Source organism: Pleurodeles waltl, chromosome 3_1, assembly GCF_031143425.1.
Source record: "Pleurodeles waltl isolate 20211129_DDA chromosome 3_1, aPleWal1.hap1.20221129, whole genome shotgun sequence".
In the NCBI taxonomy this organism is placed as follows: Eukaryota; Metazoa; Chordata; class Amphibia; order Caudata; family Salamandridae; genus Pleurodeles; species Pleurodeles waltl.
In genome coordinates this window covers 280,680,581-280,703,046 of record NC_090440.1, presented here as the reverse complement: position 1 = coordinate 280,703,046, position 22,466 = coordinate 280,680,581, and the positions used below count along the sequence as shown (strand labels likewise).

General features: G+C 41.7%; 1 protein-coding gene across 1 annotated transcript in view; it reads right to left on the bottom strand.

Annotated features, from left to right (window-relative positions):
• The window catches only part of FAN1 (FANCD2 and FANCI associated nuclease 1), a 231,126-nt gene that overhangs the window by 130,539 nt on the left and 78,121 nt on the right, over positions 1–22,466 (bottom strand). Inside the window, exon 8 of the mRNA XM_069222393.1 lies at positions 19,958–20,077. Within this exon, the coding sequence (XP_069078494.1) occupies positions 19,958–20,077 (120 nt within the window). The remainder of the gene's footprint in view (positions 1–19,957; positions 20,078–22,466) is intronic.

The window sequence follows — 22,466 nt, the reverse complement described above, 5'->3', positions numbered from 1 at the left end:
TAAATCCTGTAGTGTTCCTACAAATCCTGTAGAACATTATTCCCTTGTACACTGATTTTTTTTTTTTTTTTTTAGAAACATCTTTGCAAAATATATGTCAAAAGATGAAGAAAATGAAGAGCAGAGCCCGGATCCATGTCTGAAGGCACAGAAAGACAGGAATTTACGTCAGTGTGCAAGGGTGGCACTTAAACAGCTCTGCTCTATCACTTCTAAGGCAGAACAAAGCCAACAGAGAGAAGCACAACACCACCTAGTGCCAGGCAAAAGCACTGCTGCAGTCTGGCACCTCAAGATTATTCTAAAGGTGAGGAATTTACAGTTAGAAGTACCCATTGTAAAACCTCCATATGGCAAAAACAGAGGCTTGCATTATGATCAAGTAATAAGGTTTTATGTAGAGGTAAATTCAATACTTCTGCCATTTCTAAGGTCAGTACATAACAAAATGTTACTATTATCCAATTACAGTACTTAATTTACTCATCTGGAAAGGATGGAAGGCTGAGTCTGCTGTATCAGGATTCAGACATTCAGAACACTTCACTGACCAGGGTTAAAGCTCAGCTCAGTGACCCACTCTCCCAGCTAAAGTTTACCAAGGAGCAACAATGTTCTCTTATCTGATCAATTATGTTAAAATAAAATTCCTTGAAAACAAACTGGCTTGAGCAGTGCATGATGGACTCATTGACTCTTGCACATTATATTGTCCACTGAACCTATCTTGCCAACATACATGAGAATACAGGAACTTAGGCTTACTGATGGAAATTAAAAATGTTGCTGACTATCACAACTGCAACCAATATCTCTGCCCCTTAAGACTCGAGGCAACGGATTACACATAATTTCAGTCTCACAGCAATGGCAGGGTATCTTGCAAACCTAGCATTGGTCTTCGCCGGAACGGAAATGAAAGTTACAAGGTAGTTAAATTCAATGTCAATAAATTCAAAGTTCCCTGATGAAATATGCAACAGTAATAATTTCTTGGAAGATTCTCTGAGTTATAACTAGTCACTTCAGCCAACTGAGAAAATGTGGAATATATTTTGTTCATTTTCCAGAGATATGAGTGACTGGGTTTTTGTGGTATAACTTGCTTACTAGCACATAGACAATTTCATACTGCAAAGCAATCACATACTTTGTATTCTTTGCTGTACTTGTGTAGGTATTAAACCATTGATCTGTACAAAGAGACTCTTCCGCAGACTTACAAGTAGAAGACAATTCTGAAGTCAGATGTGGGACACAGAGCAAAGCTGCTGAAGGGGAATGTAGATCTTATCGAAAGCCGTATGCGCCAGCAAACCCCTATGGACTTCTAACTCTTGCATGGGTTATGTGGTTATGAATCTTAGACAAGGCTTTTTTTAAAAGCTCTGTATTATTAAGTTTGACCTGAAACCTTACAAGCCATCAATGCCAACATCAATGATCTCCTAGACCAAATTAAAAGGGAAGCAGTACTCAAGACAGCCAAACGACTGCAAGGAGACACACTTCTCTTACAAGAAATGTACTTGAAGGGGAACAAATTCCTGTTCTTGGCCAGAGGAGGATATGCACAGGTTTACCAAGAGAGAATTTTAAGGGGACGGTCACAGTGATTCAACAACATGAGCTCTTTAAACTTATGTAGCTTTACCAGGATAGTCATCGTGGTGGATACATGGCAGTAACTGGCTTGATGAATGGGAGTCTGCTGTCGCTAGTGAGCGCAGATGTTCCGCCACTACTGAAAGCAACATTTCTATAAGTTATCACTTGCCTAATGGAGAAACTGCAGAGGGTCCAATGATTTTAGGAGAAGACTGGAATGAGGTGGTGGAGGCCTAGGGGTCTAGTGGACGTATAGATTGTTTCAACCCTGTCAATGCAGCTTCTCATTTTAGCTAAAGGTGAAAAAAGCATTCTCTCGGCTAGACTACTTTTTTCTTCCCAGGACACCGGCACACAAGGTAATGGAGGTACAAATCCAAGCAAGAAGTATCCCAGGTAATGCCCTGGTGAAACTATGCCTACAAACAGATGTGTCGCTTGGAGACTAGAGGCATGGCCCCTGCTAAATGAAAAATGTGGAGGTTTTAAAGACCAAGCTATAAACAACGTTTTTCAAGCTATCAAGCGGTCAACTGAATCACCAGGGACGCTCGGGGAGGCATTTAAAGCCCAACTACAAGGTGATATTATCAGCTTCCTGACAGGGGTCCAAAGTAAAAGACAACAAGAGATTTTGATTTAGAGACTTGACGTAGTACACACACACCCACGAGCCTGAGACATTAAATAATTGTGTACATACTAAGACAATTCTACACCAAGTCTTAGAAGACGAAGCGTGAAAGGTATGGCTTACAGTGCAGAGTCGTATTTACCAATGGGGGAACTATGAGCCTCTCATGCATATTCTGGAGGTGGCTGGCTCAGCCATTATAAGGGAAAGTGACATAGCTCAGAGATTCACACAATACTACACACATCTCTATTGTTGAGAAGGGAAGAAGTTGGAGGAAAATATTTAAGGCTTACTATTGGATCTCCCGTTGAGAAGTATAATAGTGAAAGAAAGACTAGTTCCCGTCATAGGGACAGAACTACTTGAGTCTGTGACCCAACTACTCTCTGGTAAAATGCCACAACTCAATGCATCTCTGGCAGAGTTCTTTAAGGCACATACCTCTAAACTGATTGAGGCACTAAAGAACATGGTGGGAGAGGCCCTTGACGTGGATTATCTCCCTCCGGATTTGCACACAGTGTAAATAATAGTTATACGTAATCCAGGTGGACACAGACAACTATATTCCTCATACTGCCCTATGTCCTTGCTTAGTTTGGTAGCCCAAATAATGCAAAGGCTTTGAATTAATCGGGCTTTATGCCAAAATGGGCCATGAGGCATAATAAACTGCATGTCGACAACGCTTTGGCACTGACTGAGAAACTAGAAAGGGAGGTGACGATTCTCTCTACAGAGATGACAAAAGCGTCAGACTCAGTGAGTTGGAGCTACCTGTTTGCCTTATTAAAGAGGCTGAACATAGGTCCTAAATTATTTCTTATATAGAAAGGCAGCGGACAGGGATATATATAAGCCAGGGCATGGGTGGTCTGCCTGCGTTGACATGGTCAGTGACATACTCTTAACACTGACAGACCACACCACTGCAACCTGCACCCTTTGTATCCTTGTAATGATACGTGAGTTTTGACCACTGACTCCATGTTGCACTTAGCCTAGCAGCACACAGTCACATTAGTGACCACCAGCTTCATTATGCCTATTGACTTTATTTTAGCATTAGCCACCACCATGTTAAAAGCTGCAAGTAGTTTTCCACGTTGTACAGTGTGCTCATGTTTTTATTTTTCGTGTTCTTTCCCACTAAGGGCTTAGGCTGATAAGAATGTACTAAGGCGGTAGTGAACGGTCTAGTTTTGAAGTGGCACCCTGGGATTGTGGCCAAGTCCTGACGTGTTATTTTCAAAGTTGGCCTAAACCAATCAGCAATTTTTTGAATAAATAAACTTCTGCAGTGAGGGAAAGGTTCTAGAATTTTCCTCTCTTGTTTGTTCAAAGTATGAGGCCAAGAAAAAGATGGTCCAGGGACTGAGAGTGTTTTCAGATCTCAGGCATGCCCAGGGCGCTGGGGTATGTCATTCTTCCCATGAGGATAATTGACCTCTCTCTCCTCGATCGATTCTGGGATCTGGCAATCTGATACTGAATAGAAGGGAGATGAAGCAGTTGTGTCCTTGCCTCATAGTGATGCATATTTTTTATTCATTATTTGCTTTGCATTATAATATAGATACTATATTTGCTGTGTATACTGCAGTGGAGAATCATTTTTACATGTTTTCATTTCATTGCTGTGACCATTTTTAAATGTGTGCTTTCAGCAACAAACCTTACAAAGTGAAATAATAAATGTCTTCTTTGGACTAAGAAGCGCAATCCAGAGATTTTTGTCAGAGCATGAGTGTTTCTGCTAGAACATTAGTGAAGCAAAACAATCCTGTAGATTTGAAAGGAAGAAAGGTCAGCAGGTTAAGCACTGCAATAATCAAGATGGGAGCACTAGCAGCAAAGCCCTGTGAGCAGTTGATAGCAGACAAAGAATGTATCCTAAATTGTTCAAGTGACAGCCTGTCTTAACTCCGATCTGTGCATTAAACAATAAATCAAGACTGAAAAGGTTCACATTTTTTCCTATTTACAAGACTAGGAAATTCTGTACTAAAATTTCTGGAATGTGAAGAAAGGCTACACCCGATCTTCCTTGTTATCTTGACTATAAACATCTTAGAGCTATTTAAATTGAGACTTTTATGAGACAGCCATAGTTCATTTTTTTGAGAGAATGCTCTGCAAACTACCAACGATTACATATCTTTAGAAAAATAAATACAACCCGCAGAAAATCACCAGTAGACTAGGCTGATCGATGCAAATGTAAACAAGCATTTACAATGCAACGGTCTTGCGTTTGCTCATGTTAGAGCTGATCGCGTTGTAAACTCCTAACCCGACTTTTCACCTATCGGGCAAAAGTGCATTTATGTACATAACCCGAAAAAGTGAAATTAACTATGTAAAGCGCTCGACTTCTGCCAAGCGAGATCGCGCTCGTAAATTAGAGAAAAAGAAGTCCACGAGCCCGATGGAAAACAGCGAGCCGCGCATGTTTTCTGTACTTGGTCGCTGCGCTCTGGGAGGGCTAGCTACCGGAAAAAGGCATGACGTATGCGTGCCTTCGACTAATGAAAGCAAGCAGATTTTATTAGGCAAGCCAACGAACCAATAAAAAACACTGACGTGATGTTGACAGGGCTCCGAGCCCTTTTCTAAATGCTAAAGCGTCTTGCTGCGATACGCATGCGCGAGCGCATGCAACGCAGGCTCGACCATAAAAAGAGAGGTCTAGCAGTTATCACCGAGTGTGCTGATAAAAACCCTAGGCACTATGCAGATCAGGGGAAACCTTTGAATAAGTAAATGGACCCAGAAACATGGGGCTATAAATATAGATGGCTACTATTTAGGTCTATCTAATCAGACAGGATAGTATACTATGCCAACCTTTCCGGAGAGGTCTCCTAGAGCCAGCAGGCAGCCAGCTCCCTCAACCCAAAAGAGTAGGGTGCCCAACAATGAAGCCTTAAGAGTGTTTGTCTTCAGTCCATGTCTGGACTCACCAGGATAGATTTACCACTCGCAGATGAGAGGCTCAAAGAGCGAGGAAAATTATTTTATCTGCCTCGCAGGTTCAGGCTGATTATTAGCTGGCAAGCATGTGTTGCAACTAAAACAGATTAATATTTACTGGAATTTCTATAGCAATGTTACCCACTAGCAAACAGACACATACTTTGTCAGGTTCAGGTTCTACAGTACTTGTACTATGCAATGCAGAAAAGAAAGCAAAAATATTATCAAATGAAACAATGCAAAAAAAAAAATCAAATCAACGAGGCTGCTCTTTGTCTACTTCTCATTCAAATTACAAATTAGCATTCATGGGTCTTGCATGCAAGAAGAGAAAAACTAATCGGAGGTTGACACTTAAATTATCAGACCATCTCTTTTTGGCAAATTACTTCCTAAGCACCGTCGCTGAACATGGTGAGTGCCTGGAATGAGAATTAAGCCAAAACACAAAACGGATATACAAGTCTGCACTGTGAAGATTTGGTGTGAGAGATTTATTTTCTTGATGCTGCTTCAGAACGTTTTTAGCCATGCAAATGGTAGGGAAAGCGCTGCCCGTATACTGACGTGTCACGATGTATAAACGGCAGCTTCAGGCACTGGCTAAAAAGGTTCAAGCTAGCATTGCAGTTCCTATGTCCTGAAGCAAGGTACTGTTTCTTTTTTTATTTTTATTTAGGAATATGCTTATGGCATTTTGGCCCATGTACTGAGAGGAAATTTTATGGAAAGCTCTTAGGTTTACCGTGGATAATAATACTTTGAATTTCCTAAAACAGCATGTATGAGAAGGTACTACGAAGAAGTATCAATGACAATTACAAAACATACAGAGATTACGTCTCGCAATATCACTTATGTGAAAACAAAACGAGAAACAACAGCAGAAGGATAACTTAAAACTATGGCTGTAAAGACACTACCCCTGTAACCAAAACAGTCCTACTGACCTGGAGAGTTTCCCTGCCCCACACTTATTGGGTAAATACACTTACACAGAAAACACCCCTCTGCCATAGCACCTGGATCTGCGTAACTGCGACACTACAAAGCTTTGAGAGATAGGACCTCATTGGATTCTCACAGTCAGGTGATGTATGGTCAGGGACACATGTACAACCATTTCAAAAGCTTCAGCGCACTTACGCACACATTATTACACAATTTTATAAATACCTTAAGCTATGACATGCTATCCATTCCCACATCTCCCACAATTCAGCCCTATGGAAGCCAAACTTCTTATGGAATGTTAGGCAAAGGAGGGATTATCCCAAATCTACCGGACACTGATCAGTAATACCCCTGGCGACCTAGACCATCCCAAAACTCAGTGGGGGAACTGGATAGGCCCCTTTGACGATGATGATTGGAGGGACGTTCTGACGGCACCAAGGATTATTACCATTTCCTCCAGCTTGCGCCTCATGCAAACATCAGTGCTTATCTCTCACGCTCCACCGCACAAACCTTCTCCCTGAGCCCGTTTGTCCCCACTGTGGTATTGCCCCAGCTGACTTTTACCCTATGGTTTGGATGTGCCCTCAGATGCAAAACTATTGGTCTGCTGTAGTGGATGAGCTCACTTAAGTGTTGGGGTGTGGGGTTCCACTGATGATTCTGTTGGAGTTCTTGGATGGAGCTGGAGGTTTGGGGCTGACCAAGCATTCCTGGGCACGGCTCTACTGATTGCCAAGCAAGACATTGCAGCTCACTGGAAAGCCCCTGCCCCTCCCACCCCCTCACAATGGAGCTGAGGGGTTGACTGGTGAACCCAGCAGGAAAGACCGGTCTATGAGGCTTGAGGCAGCCCCCGTAAACATGATAGATTGTGGGGGGAAGTGGTTGGGACAAATACCTTAAAGCTCTGACAGCAGAATAGATGTATTATATCGTGCTAATCTATCTTATCGTTTGATGACTGAGTAGTGCTCACTTGCTTAAAGCAGTAATGGTTTTGCTTAACCTGCTGCCTGTATATTTTCTTGTCTTTTTTTAATGTTCTAATGAAAACACTCAATAAAATCTGTTTATAAAAATAAAAACTATGGCTGTAATCATTGTACGTTAACATACTATGAAACAAATAGCCTGCGATTTGGTAAATAAGGAATTCTTGAGTTTTTGTGGGTTCACTTTAATGTACTGGACACATGAATATGTGGAACCGTACACAACAAGTGAACCCCTTGGTATTCGACTCCCTGTCTCTGCCCTCTTCTACCCACTCCCCCAAAGACAACACTGCAAAGACCGTTGTCTTGGCAGTGTTTCTTGTGCTACCCTCCCCCCCCCTTCCAAAAGTCAGCCCAGTTTCGCTTTCGAGGGAATAATGGTGAAAATGCAGCATGCTCCTGGTGCCAGGCCAAGCAGAACCATAAAAAAGTCAGGGGGGTGCATGTGTGCCGAAGACTGAGGCGGTGGTGCCAGTGGTGGCTGTGACCAAAGGTAAGCAGAGACCATCCCACACCCCCTACCTCTGTCCTGCAGTCCAGTCCCGTGGGGAGAAAAAACTATGGGTGCATGAAATTGGCATAATTTGCAAAATTACGGTAAAATTTATCAAAACATTCAAAAAATTATCCAAACCGTACGTTTGAGTGAAAGTTCAACTCAAAAATGTAATTTCAAGTTGATTTACAATTGCTTGCATTCAAAACGCTTGGCAGTTTTGGTCTAAAAGATTATCCTAACGGTCTGCCCAGTAAAACATTTACCTAAAATGATTGTTGACTGCCGCTCGCATTTAAAACACTGCAGTTCTGTTAAATACCAAGCATGACAGTGGAAAGTTATATATAAATCCTCGAGTTTATTTTGATCAACAACAGCAACATCCGCTTGCTTCGGTCTCCAACAGCCGAGTCCCGAATCCTCGCATGCCTCCCACATTCCAACTCCACCCCACATTCCATAAACACATTCTCCTGTTACCTAGATACAACACATTTCCCTTCCTAAAACAGAAATATATAAAACGAAACCAAACACAATAAATGGTGTTGCATAGTCCAAAAAACACAGAAAATACAAAATAAAAACACAAAATATAGATAATGATGGAGAATGCAACAAAACTATTATACACATTAACACTTAATTTCTAATTACACAAACTCTCTAAATTTGCCCGGTGGACAACGTTTCCTCGCATTAAGTTTTACTCTTGAAGCGACAGAATCTCCATTCCCTATCTTGTCCCCAAAACTCCCTTGATCTGAGGAAGCATCAGCAGAGACAGACTGTCTGTACTCTCTTTCGCTTCCTGCCCACTCAACAGGTCGTACAACTTCTTCACAACAACCACTCCACCCTGTTACCAGCTGATCAATACAATTACCTTCATTACCATCAACTTGGTCACCACGGCACTTCGCCACCCTTCTCACATTCCACACCCTGCCATCCTGCGTAACCACACTATTTCTTAACACCTTGACCACCTTGATAGCCTTGCTAAATCTGCTTTCAGTCTTTCTTACCAAACCAGGCTTACGTATCTTAACCCAATCTCCCACTACAAACTTAGGTTCTTTCACATTCCACTTTCTGTCATAAATTTCTTTAATCTTCATCTGTTTGCCCTTGACTCTTTCCCTGACTTCTTCCAGAGATACACTTTCCCACTCCTCCTTTCCATGCTTCCTCTTGAACCACCATGGACATAATTTTGATACAGGATGTCTTCCCCTTAACAGTCTAAAAGGACTCACCTCTGTTGTGGATTGTGGAGTAATCCGATAAAGCCATAATCTTTCTCTTAACTTTTCCTTCCACAAACCTCCAAAACCACGTGCCCAAATTATGCTGTCTTTAAGAACCCGATTAAATCTCTCCACCTGTCCGTTGCCTTGTGGTTCATACAATGGAGTAGTAACATGTTTAACGTTGCTGTACCTAAAAAATCTCTGTGTTTCACTAGCAACCAATTGAACCCCATTGTCCGTAACTACAACTTCTGGATAGCCCTCTCTTGCAAAAATTTCCTTGAAAAATTCTATTATACTACTCGCTGAAACGCTTGGAACCATTTTCACCTCAGGCCATTTGGAAAAATAATCAATAAGAACCAGAGCATAACGTGCATCAGCTGGAAGTGAATAAAATGGACCAGTAATGTCAAATCCCAACTTCTGCCAGGGAGAGGTCGGCCAGGAAACAGGTGCCAAAGGGGCAGGCACAGTTCTTAACATTTTTTCTGCATTTACACAAACATCACATTCTCTGACCACTCTATCTACCATTTTATCTAATCCTGGCCACCAGAAACATGTACGTACCAAACGTTTCATAGACGACATACCCGGATGTCCCTCATGGGCTATGCTCAAAATGGTCTGTATCAATCCACTGGGAGGAATGCACTTCCCTTTCTTGAATAACATCTCATTTACCACTTCCAATTCATCCCTAACCATAGCAAACGGTTCTAGTTCTGATGCAAACCTCCCTTTACCCGGCCAACCATTTCTCACATATTTTATTACCTCCTTCAAAACACTATCATTTTTCAACCCATCCATCCAATCTTCTTCTTTGATACTCCCAAACTCTTCAGTCATGTATCCTGACACATTAGAAATTACATCATTCTCTAACATCTCACGGACTGCCTCATCCCCCTTAGTCTCATTCTGTGGAAGTCTTGATAGACAATCTGCCATCGCATTATTCCTCCCCGGTACATATTCAACATCAAAACAATACTCTTGCAATCTTGACACCAGCCTTGCAATACGAGCTGTGGCATTCCATCCCCCACCTGGAGAAAGAATACCAACCAAAGGTTTATGATCCGTTTGAAGAATGAACTTTGTACCCCAAATATAATCCCTGAAATGTTCCACCGCCCAAGTACATGCTAACAGCTCCTTTTCAATCACAGCATATTTTCTTTCTGTGTCGTTGAGTGTACGTGAGGCAAACGAAACATTCCACCTGTCCTTACCACTTCTTTGAGATAGTACACCTCCAATTCCATACATGCTCGCATCCACCGTCACCACACATTGCGCCCCCACACTGAACGGTTTCAAAGTTGGAGCCTCCACTATCTCCCTTTTTATCGCTTCAAAAGCTTCATTTTGTCTTTCCGTCCAAATATATTGGATCCCTTTCCGTGTGAGCTCTCTCAAAGGTTCCATTTTTGTGGCAAAGTTGTCAATAAATTTACTATAGTACTCACACAATCCAGCAAATGACAGTAGTTTCTCCCGATTGTCAGGAGCAGGAGCCTTCACAATAGCATCAACCAACGCCTGTTTTGGAACTACCCCATTGCCAGATATGCTATGCCCCAAATACTCCACAGATTCGGCAAAAAACTTACATTTGTTTTCCTTTAAAGTCAATCCTTTTTCCCTTAATACATTACAAACATTTGCTACATGTTCTTTGTGGACTTCTTCATCACTGGAAAATATTAAAATGTCATCTTGAAAACACTTTACATATTTATCCATGTCCTTGAACAAGTGAAACATTGCCCTTTGAAAAACTGATGCCGCAGAGGCTAAACCAAAGGGCATCCTTTTGAACTGGAACAAACCCTGTGGGGTGATAAACGCCGTAAGATGCCTTGAATCCTCTGTCAATTCTATTTGATGATACGCTGACCTTAAATCCAGGGTGGTAAAAATGTTTGCTCCTTCTAGCAGACTGATCACCTCATTGATCTTAGGCAGAGGATGACAATTTACAATAATGTTTGCATTCACCGCCCTCAAATCCACACACAATCTCAAAGATTTGTCTGGTTTCCGGGTCAACACAATTGGAGAAACCCATTCAGAAGATTCTACTTCTTCTATTACATTGTCTTTTATCATCTCCATCAATATATGTTTAAGTTCTTCTCTAACACAAATGGGTACATTTCGAAGTTTCTGCACTACAGGTATAGCATTATTCTTAACCTTTATCTTATGGCTGTAATTCACCAATTTACCCAGATTATTGGTGAATACTTGTGGAAATTTGGAAATAATGTCCTCCCTGTTTTTCTCACATCCTACTGCCAACACTGGTTCTCTGCTCCTGGGGTTCAAAATTATATTCAACTTACCTTGATCCTTCCAACCCAAGACATTCACGCCTTTCGATGCCACATACAATTTAATGTTTGCTCTTCTTTCTTTGAACACAATTTCCGTCTCCACAAATCCCATAACATCAATTGTCGTACCTTCAAAACTCTCAGCTACAATGTCAGGTCCACTCAAGTCAGTCATGTCCCAAATACCTTCAAACATAAGTTTGAAATAATCTTGCACAACAATTGTCCACGGCGACCCCGAATCCGCCATGAGTACTAACTTTCTTCCTGCCACCATCACCTCACACATAGGTCGTTTAGATACACTCTCTTTTTCGCCATTGCAACTTTTCAGTGATAACACCGTCCCACTATACTCATCACTTTTCACATCACTGCCCCATCCATCCACCTTAGATTTTCCAACACTCACACACGCCATCTTCCCTCTCAAAATGTTATTGTTTTTCTTAACATCCCTGCATACCCTAGCAAAGTGTCCCATTCTTCCACATCTCTTACAATCCTTCCCAATAGCCGGACACTGAGCTGATGACGCTAAGTGATTTAAACTACCACACCGAAAACAAGCATATTTATCCACCCTGCCAACCCTTTCTTTTCTCTCCACAACATTGTTGCTATCACCCATTTTACTATTGGAATTCCCTCTCACCGCTCCCACAACATCCAATTCCATACTACTAGCTTTGTCAGATTCTTGTATCGTTTTTATCCATTTTTCTGACTGTTCTAAAGCTTTAGCCGTTGCAATAACATCTTGTAGTTTAGGATCTCCCATAACCCACAAATGTTCCTGAATTTTCCTACTTTTTACGTGCACAATAATTTGATCCCTAATCATTTCATCAGTTATTTCTCCAAAATTACAATGTATCGATAAACCCCGGAGTGCCGTTAAAAAGTCATCAAAAGTTTCTTCAGGATGCTGCATTCTTGTGTAAAACTTGAATCTATTCAACGCAACGCTTGGTGTAGGCTTGAATCTGTTTTCCAATCTTATTAAAGCTTCTTTGAACACATCTACATCTCCTTCACCTTGTCCCAACATAGCCACAGGTGGTAAAGTTCTGAACACCATTTGTCCCTCCGAGCCCAAACAATGCAGCAAAATATTTTTTTTTCTTTCTTGAGACATATTTTCAACGTCAATCGCACTCAAATAGGTTAAAAATTCTTCCTTCCACCTGGACCAATGCATAGGCGGATCACCTTTGTTTTGCAAAAATTTAGATGGTGGTTCAAATTGCATCTTCAATCCTGGTAAGTCTTATTGTCCTGATACAATTCCTTCTTTTAAAATATATCACTGAAGCACGAGTTGCTCCCAATCAATACAAGCAGCACGAAGAAGACAGTGCAGCGCGTGTTACCTGATCGCGCTTACTGAACAGTGCAGCGCGTGTTATTTGAACGCGCTACTCCATCGCTGAAGGAGAATGCTGGCGCGCGGTAAACATATTGCGTGCGCCGCTTGTTTTGAACTTAGTCTTGTTAACGGCTAAGTTCAATGCCATAAATCACACAGTAACTAACATTAAAGTTACCAATTCAGTCCGTAGAATTTCTCCTCAGCTGTATGTTCTTAAAATGCGATCTTTCCAGAACACCAAAGAAAAATAATCGAAAAACTTCCCATACGCATATAGGTCCGCTAAAAAATACACTGTATCTAACGAAATTGTCTCCAGATCCTCGTCGCCACTGTTAAATACCAAGCATGACAGTGGAAAGTTATATATAAATCCTCGAGTTTATTTTGATCAACAACAGCAACATCCGCTTGCTTCGGTCTCCAACAGCCGAGTCCCGAATCCTCGCATGCCTCCCACATTCCAACTCCACCCCACATTCCATAAACACATTCTCCTGTTACCTAGATACAACAAGTTCGCATTCAGATTTGTAGTTTTCCCCACAAAAACTAACTAATGGTCCACTGGGGTAAAAAAAATCTAACAGACATGTTCCGTGTGTTAAAAAAAAAAGTACCCTAATTGTACATCTTGTTCTAAAATTTCTCCCAGAAATGATGCAATGATGAGTAATAATGTAATCTTAATAAATTTTACCTACCAAAATTAACAAAATGATGCCAATTACGCCTGTATAATTGAAATTTCATTCAAGCCTAAAAAACAATAGGTGCACTTCCCCCAGAAAGCCAGGCTTAGCCATTTGCCCCCAGTCAGAAACAAAATAGGAGGTGTGACCTCAATCAAGCAGCCAGAGCAAAGCTGCAAAGGTGATAATGGGATCAAAGTTAGGAGAAAGGCAAGTACCCTTGGGAAATGAACAGCAGCACAAGGGACTATGGACTGTATCCTACAGGTTTTATGGCAGGGAAACCAGTGCTCGAATATGGTGGTTTTCTCACAACCGTCACTGACCAGCTATGCTCCATCCCACACTAACTCCTTTCCCCAACCTTAAACCACCAAAGACGATAAAAAAAAAACCATAAACCTACTGCATTGCCTAAAACGGTGTCCCTCTCAAAGCAAAAACAGGGTTGCCCCATCCTGTTCTGCAAACGTTGTTAAAACAGTGATAACAGCGTACTGCCATCATTTTACAGAGCTCACTGATGTGTTACTTTGGCCAGTGTAGATGGACGTTGATTCACCAATTCGCTAGTGGTAACAGAAATGACAGTGCACACCATTTGATATCTGACAACATATTGTTGGTTCCTTATTCCTACTTAAACTGAAGGCTATGGAGTCTAAAGGTCAAACATGACCGGCAGCCCTCTTTCTTTTTCTGTTGTTTTCAATGATTTTATGATCTCCAAGACCAGGGTAGAAGGACAGGGTCAGGGGTACCAGAGGAAAAGCTGGTGGTAGCAAATGCTATCCATGGCCACCTCAAGTTGCCATCCGTGCAGCAGAGTCTCCATCAAGTCCAACCTCAGCCCTCATGAATTCCTTTACTGTGAAGGAAGGGTTTAAACGGTCATATGCTAGAGAGCAAAATCACAAAGGCAAACAAGGGTTAAAAACAAGCACTGGCAAAGCCAATAAGTCACACGTCTGGGTTCTACTGGCTTTGCCAATGGTTTTAAGCAATGCTGTGATAATGGCTAAAAGAGGAAACCAAAACAAAAGGTGCTATGACACAGCCACACGAGCCATGTCATTTTGCAGTTATGTTTCATGCAAGCACTCGCCTACAAAACGTGCAGGGCTATTTTTTTCTTTTTTTCTTACTGATCCAAATTGGATATGTAAATTTAAAACAAAAATAATGCTAAAGGATTTTTTTTTAAAGTGGATTGGGAAGCAACAAAGAGAGCAGGGTGGAAGCAACAGGTAAGGCACAGGTGGGTGGAGATCAAGAAGGAGAGGGGTGAAAGCAACACAGAGGTTGCAGAAGAAGTACACAACACAAGCAAGAGAGAGCAACGTGGAGCAGGGGTGAACAAAAGCACATGAGAGAGATGGCACATCATGGAACTTGGAGAGGCACTCCAGGGAGAAAGCAATCCAAGAGAGAAGCACAAAAGGACAAGCATAACATGGAGGTGCTTGAGGGATAAGCACACGGATGGGAACAAGAAGAAGCACTGTGAAGGGCTGAAAGGAAGTACACAAGAAAGACAGCTGGAAAGCACATCCACTCAAAAAAAGGCTAGATCAAAAGGAAGCAGTGGAAGGACACAAATAATGAGGCCGTGCTCCAGGGCAGGGACAAACAAAAGAAGACTTATTTAGCTAGTCTTTGAAGCAGAAATTAAACCGATTTAACTAGTCATTGAAGCAGAATGGACTACTGTTTAAGGTTGCTTTGTTAAAAGCATGCCAAGTAATGCCGTGGACACTAAGTTTTCTCATTAACTCTGCACAGCAATTAAAACATACAAGGCAATCAAATATAAAATGTATTCAAATGTTGAATCTGCCAAGCAAGCATTCCCAGCAACATCATACTGGAGAGTTCCTTCTCAGCCTCAACGTTCGCATATTAATTTCCACACATAAGGGGTACAGGTCAATACATAACTATACGCAACTTGTGAATATTTTTTAATCTTTGGTATAACTTAGCTATACTGGATATATAGATGCATAGTTTCAGGTGAGAACAAGTTACTTGATAGTAAACAAATGCAAACGTAGACCACAGTTCTCCATCAAAACAACAATCAGGTAATGAGTTGGAAAGGTCTGTTACAAATATAGAGCTTCTACGGGCATTGAGAGCTATGTTGAGTGAAAGGGCGGGTTAGGGTACGGAGGTGATACTGGTGGTGGTGAGGATGGTGAGGGTGTATTGAAAATGATGCTGAGGGTGATGGTTGTAGGGTGGTTGTGGCGGTAGGGGTTGTGAGGATGGAGGTGGTTAGGGTGGTGGCAGGGTAGAGGTGGTCAGGGTAGTGATGGTTAGGGTGATGGTGGACAGGGTGGTTGTGGTTAGGTGGTGATTAGGGTGAGGTGGTTACGGTAGGGTGGTGATTAGGGTGGTTGTGGTTAAGGTGGATGGTAGGGTGGTGATAGGGTGGTAAATCTCATGAGGGTGGTGATGCCGAGGCTGGTGGTAGGATAGTCATGGTATGGGTGGTAGCGGTAAGGGTGGTGGTTGTAGGGTGGGGATAAGGTAGAGGTGGTGGCTGTGGTGGATAGGATTGTGGTTGAGACCAGGGTGGTTGTGGTGGCTAGGGTGATGACAGGGTGGTTGTGGTGGTAAGTGAAGGTATATGGCAGTTATGTTAGGGCAGTGGTTATGGTAAAGTGGTGGGGGTTACAGTAGGGTGGTGGTGGTGGTAAGGGTAGGTGGTGATTAGGTTGGTGCTGGTAGAGTGGTGGTAGGCCGGTGGTGATTAGGGAGGTAGAAAAATGGAAGGGTGATGTGGTTAGGATGGGGGGTGTAGGTGGTGGTTGGTTAGGGTTGTGGTTACGGTGGGTAATGATTAGGGTGGTGCAGGTTAAGGTAGTGATGGTTAGCATAGGGTGATGGTGGTGGATAGAATGGTGGCTATGTTGCTTGTGATTTGGGTCAGTTAGTGATGGTTAGGGTGATGTGGTGGTGGTTGTTAATAAGTTGGTTGTGGTAGCTGTAGGGTGGTGGTAGTGGTGAGGGTGGTTGTGTGATGGTAGGGTGGGTATAGGACGTTGGTGATAGTGGCTGTGGGTAGGGTAGAGTGGTGATGGTTAGGGTGATGTGTAAGATGGTAGTAGGGATGTCATGGGGTAGTGGTGGTAGGGGGTGGTGGTTAAGGTGGTGTTGGTTACGGTGATGCAGACAGGGTGGTGTTGGTGAAGGCATGGGTGGTGGGTAGGATGGGTGTTGGTTAGGGTGATGTGGTTATGGTGGCGGTGAAGGTAGTGGTGGTGAGGAGGGAGGCAATGGAGTGCTGGTGGTAGTTAGGGTGATAGAGGTTAGGGTGGTGATGGTGGTAGGGTGCTGATTAGGGCAGTACTGATGGATAGGCTAATGTTGGTTAGGGTGTTGGTGGTCAGGGTACAGGGGTGGTGGTTATTGCTGGCGGTTAGGATGGTGGCAGTTATGGTAGGGTGTTGGTGGATAGGGTAGAGTTGTAGTGATTAGGGTGGCTATGGTTAAGGTGGTGGTGGCTGTGTTGGAGGTAGGGTGGTGGTAGGATGGTAGTGGTGGGAGGGTGGTGGTACACATACTGACAGGGAACAAGCAACAACAATGGTGGTGGATAAGAAGAAAGGAAAACAAACACCTCATTCCCCATACAAGTAGCAGAAGGACACTAATCAAAAAGAAGATAACAGTACTTGGTCAATAGTCCACAGAAGGAAGAAGCAAATGAAGTGAAACTGTGCGCGCTGACTAATCAGGAGCCAGCAAATAACAGTGGCAATACAGCCAAAGACTAGAAAGCAATTGCAATAACAAAAGCCTTTTTTCGTTAACAAAATGTCTTGCAATCAACTGTGCATGCGCCGTCTCAGGCGAGACCTAAAGGCTCTATTTATCAGGTCTGCATACACTACCACACCCTCCACAGATGGTACCTTCCCAGGTCTTTTTTGACACAGTGGTTAGATGTTAAATAAAGTCTTAAAATTCCCTGCAATAGGCAGCGTAATTCTGGTCTTCTGGTAGACAAAATCCGAACATAGCAACATGAAAGGTGTCAACAACTGGAGGCTAACACGCCTAATCAGAAATTACCAGCAGAACCAGCACTTGTTCTTCAGTTTTCGAATAGCAGAAGACTTTGGAATAGAATAACCATGTAGATATCAATGAAAAGTATATCCTATAATTATGTGAAATAGAAGATTACTAGGCTAAGCCTGACCATAAGAGCAGATATCAGAACACCTACCCACCCCCAACAATAATCAGGTTGCAATTTATGCTTTTTTTTAATAACGAAAGTCACTTCTACCTTGAATAAATTAAATAGTTAGTATATCTTCTGAGCAATACATTTGAAACCTGAACTTGTTTGGATATGATCATTAATGGACAGGGTCTAACATGTGAATAATAAACAAATGACAAATAGATGATGCTTATGCTCCGTGTAGTAGTATTTGAATTTGAACTATTAGGAAGTGCATAAATCACACTTGGCTTAATTTAAATAGAGCAAATATTTGATTATTTACCTTGGGGCCCACTCTCTTGCTCTCTATCCACTTTTTTTGGTCAAACCATCTCTCCTGTCAACTTACTAAAAAAACTTAATAAAGACTTGGGGACGGCACATTTCTTATTCCTCCTCATCTGAACTATTGACTACTTTGGGTAACTGTTCACTCCTACCGGGATTACAGGAATCATTTGTATTCTTGCACTGAAAAAAAATTAGATCCAATAACCTACATTCCAACTATGTTATGCCTTTTGCTGAGTAAGCAGCCGACACTACCGCATTAATCTGAAGACAGCCTTTTATGTACCAGGCATCCTTACACTAACCTTAAAAGCATTGGTACGATAACAATCCTTATGTATTTATGTAACTGCTCTGGATTATCAGTAATCATGCGTAAACTATTTCTGTCATTTTTTGCTTCGGCACAGTCTTTAAGTTATAAGGGTGAGTCATTTCAGGGAAACAGACAAGCCTGCAGGTCCAACACTTTTCGCCCCTCTCCATCTTATCAAGACACAAATGTCTGTAGTTCTCCTGGGGTCACATCTAGAACCCAACCTTGTTTCTTTATTTAGAGTTTATCAGAATGAGATTGGACATGCAACCTAAAATTATGGAAACTTGGCATTCCCTTAGCGAGTGTAATGGGACCCCGGTTCCTAAAGCTGTGGTGTGACAGAGGTGTTGTAATACTCAAATTCCCCCTTTTAATACCCATTTTGGGTGTGTCAAAGGTGATAAACATTCTGATGATAGGATGTCCAGCATAATTCTTTAACACACATTTATTACGGCGGAAATTGTTTTGTTGTTCTGTACACCATGCTCAATATTCTCTGGGCTTGCTGTTTTAAAGGTTTATACAAAGCAGGGCTTTGCAGTGCAGCCACGGCCATCTAACATTGCATTAGTTTCTGAGGGTAGTCTTCTTACGACAATTAAACTGATGTTATATATCCACCTCTCTCTCAAAGTTGGTATGTGCACTACCAGTGGGAATATAAAAACTATTTGCCCCATAATAAGCAGCTTGTTTAGCTTGGTTCACACAGGATGGGTTATTTTCTCAGGGTACCACCTTCAAATATCTCTAGGTTGTACTGCATTTCAAAAGTCGTTGGTTAAATTCTGGTGGCTGAAAGTTTACCTTGGGGTTCTGAATGAAAGGATTCAGATTTTCTTGCCTACGTTGCCAAATATCCAAGTTCTATTGACTTGTTATTAACAATTCTTTCAAGCTGTGAGGAGCTAGTAAAAGCCTTAAATATATTACTATTATGCTACAAGGTGGTCTTATAAAAGAACACCTAGTACAGCCACATTGCAATAATCTACGGTAATACTGTGGCTCTCTAAATTGCAAGGCATAATTGGACTGTTGTATTCACTGTATGTCATAATTATTAATATTTTTTAATATATTGTAATATTCCCAATGGGGTTTCTTTTAGAGACATTAATACACCATAGCCTGGCATGATCGCCAAATTAATTCCCTTTCAAAATGTCTGGCTGTGCTAGAATTTAAGTTTTGTCTTAAGATTTTTTCCAATTCCCACTATATCTAGCATCCACAAGACCTCAAGAGGACTACATAAGACATGTATCAAATGTATCTTCAGACATGAGGCCAAGATATGTATGACCGAGAAAACCTGAAGCTAGGTCTTCTAAAGCTACGCAGAAACTGTATGCAATATTATTCCCATCAAAATTCAGCTAACTCCATCTCTCCTCCACATGAGGAACAAAAATAAAGACTTTCTTCAAACAATATGTAACTGCTGTGTAACCTAATCACATGACAACACAGAAGAGTATCGCCATGTCAGACATAAGCACAAAACAATGACAACTGCTGTGTAACCCTTACCACATATTACAGAATAGCTTCACCATATAAGACATAACATAAATGCAAAACAAAGACACTGCTTTGCTCAGGAATACTACCCACAGGCAGATCATCAATGACTTGTTTCAAATATCAACCATCAAAACAATATAATCTTTTGTCTTACTGAACACACACATGAAAGACAAATTTAGTTAAGTATTTACCTACAAGGATTAGTTAATTCATCCAAAACAAACGAAAAAATACCTTCTCAGTGCATTTCAAATGTTGATGCAAATTGAGAGCCAGCCGGTCCCACCATCTTCCTCTACTGTCCAGGCAGTAAACTGTCTGAGATAAAAGACGTTCAAGTTCATCCACAGCCTCCTAGAGAAAACACATTGTTTAAATCAACACTGTGAAACGCTCCTGCTCTTAAGTCACTTTAATGTACGATTGGATTTCAACGTAGTGAATGACAAATTACATTACAGCATAGAAGCTTCTCAAGATTTCATTGCACAAACTCTTGGAATTAATGCAATGAGCTGCCTGGTAAAGAGGCACACTGCATAGAAAAGTATAGAAATAAACTGATTTATTGAAACCAAAGTCTTGATTGAATTATATAACTGGAACAGAACAGTTACTTCTCAACTCAGCGACTGAGGATTTTAAAGTGGTTACTGACATTAAAAAGGAAACATTAGTTGTATTTACAGGTGTACGATAAGCTTAAGGTGGAGAGTACATGCAAAATGTCTAACAATTGCAATTTTCAGAGTATCATTACAGCAGCAGCAGTAACCTAACATTGCTATTCCACCACCATCAACAAGCAAACAATGCCAAGGGTCCATTTCTGAAGATGGCTGGAATCGGTGGAACAGGCTTAAATATTACAGCTCATACTGGAGCAGCTATTGTTATTGGGCACCATAGTGGTCAGATATCTCGGCAGGTCCAAGCGGACCTTGGCATTTAAGACAAAGACCGTAATGAAGACCTACAGGAAACTGGAAGCAACAAAGAGTGTATGGGGGGAAGTAAGGGGGAACAGCAACTATCTGGTAAGTGAAGTGGGGCAAGACAAATCTAGAACTCACAGACTGAACGAACGAATGCACTCTTATTACATAAATGATGTTTCTTAAAAGTGCAAACAGTAGCAGGGCGCTGCCTTTTTGGAGAAAACTCCATGAAGTGCTGCCAACTAAAAACTGCCATTTTAGTTCATTTGGACCAGGATTCTAGGGTCTGCGAGCAGCCATGAATACAATATGTGTGGCCACAGATACCAGAATGTTTAAAGTCTAGCAGATAACATTGGGTATGGTGAACCTATTGGAAATCTGCACAGGGAGCAGGGAAAATCAGTCTCTCAGTGTGCAACGTGGACTTCCTTAACATTTTTAGGGGGTGGAGGACTATTACAAGGCAAAATCTCTGAAATAACCATGTTTAGTGAGATCAGAATCTCCCCACCCCAATCAAGGCCCAGATATGGGTGTGCCACTGCAGATCTGGTCAGAACAGCATCAACCATGCTCTCTGGGTCTGTGGGGAAACTTGCAGGAGGCTATCTTTGGCAGGGGTCTTCTTAAACCCCTGCAAAAGCACTAGATGGGGGATAGGGATGCAAAAACAGGGATGCAAACCTCTGGGTGGTCTATAATCAGTGACGCCTGGGAGCACTACTTTCCCTGAACGCACACTCATCAAAGGACGTTCCAAGGCAACCTATAATTATGTTAATTTGCATAAATAATGCACCCATTCCAATGAGAAAACTAGAGACCGCAATACTTTATTGAACGCACCGAGGTTTTCCTTGACTTTAATGAACCATGAAAGCCCACAGCTGCTGCCTACCAGAGCAAGTTGTAAAAATGTGTAAATGGAATCAATTTTGGTCTCTTATGTGATAAAGTTGACTTTTAAAATGTCAACGACATTAGAGTTGACCACAATGTGTATAGGTAATAATGGTGTGGCCTACATTATTACCTATGACAAAAAAGTACCGACTTTAAAAGTCGTTTTAATTACATAAATTATTTTATTTACCTAACTTTACACTAATAACCCCGTAGTGCCCCTTAAAACTTCCCATCTATGAACTACACCTTAATACTCCCTTCCCTAAACCCTAAAAAACCCTTACTTGCCTTCCCTGAACCGCAAGGGCACCTAGCTAACTACCCCTTAACACTACCAATCTCTGAGCCCTACAAAACCCCAACCTACCCATAAGACTACTCTTCCCTGAACCCTAAAAATCCATTACTACCAATTTATCCAAAAATCTCCTTGTGGCCCGTTACCACTACCCTTTAATGAACTCTAAACACTGCTTACTATCCCTTAAAAATACCCTTTCTTAAATCCTAAAAACTCCTTACAATTCCTTCACTTTATCCTTTCCTGAATGTGACAAATCTTTACTTCCCCCTTACTGCTAACCTTCCCTAAACCCTAACAAAATCTAAAAAAATATTACTATTGCTTATAGCTACCCATCTCTCAACCCTAGAACCCGCTTACTACCAATTAGTGCCACCAATCCTGAACCCTAAAAGCCCCAAACTAACCCGCAACACTGCCAATCCCTAAACCCTATTAACCCTTTACTAATCCTAACTCTATCCCTCACTGAATGCTACAAACTCCCTGTTAGTCCCAAACCCTTCCCAACCTCACTGTAAATGGTAATCTCTACTGTAGCAGAAGGATTCCCCTTGCCCCTGTCCATTTACCTTTGGCCTAAAAGGGGCAG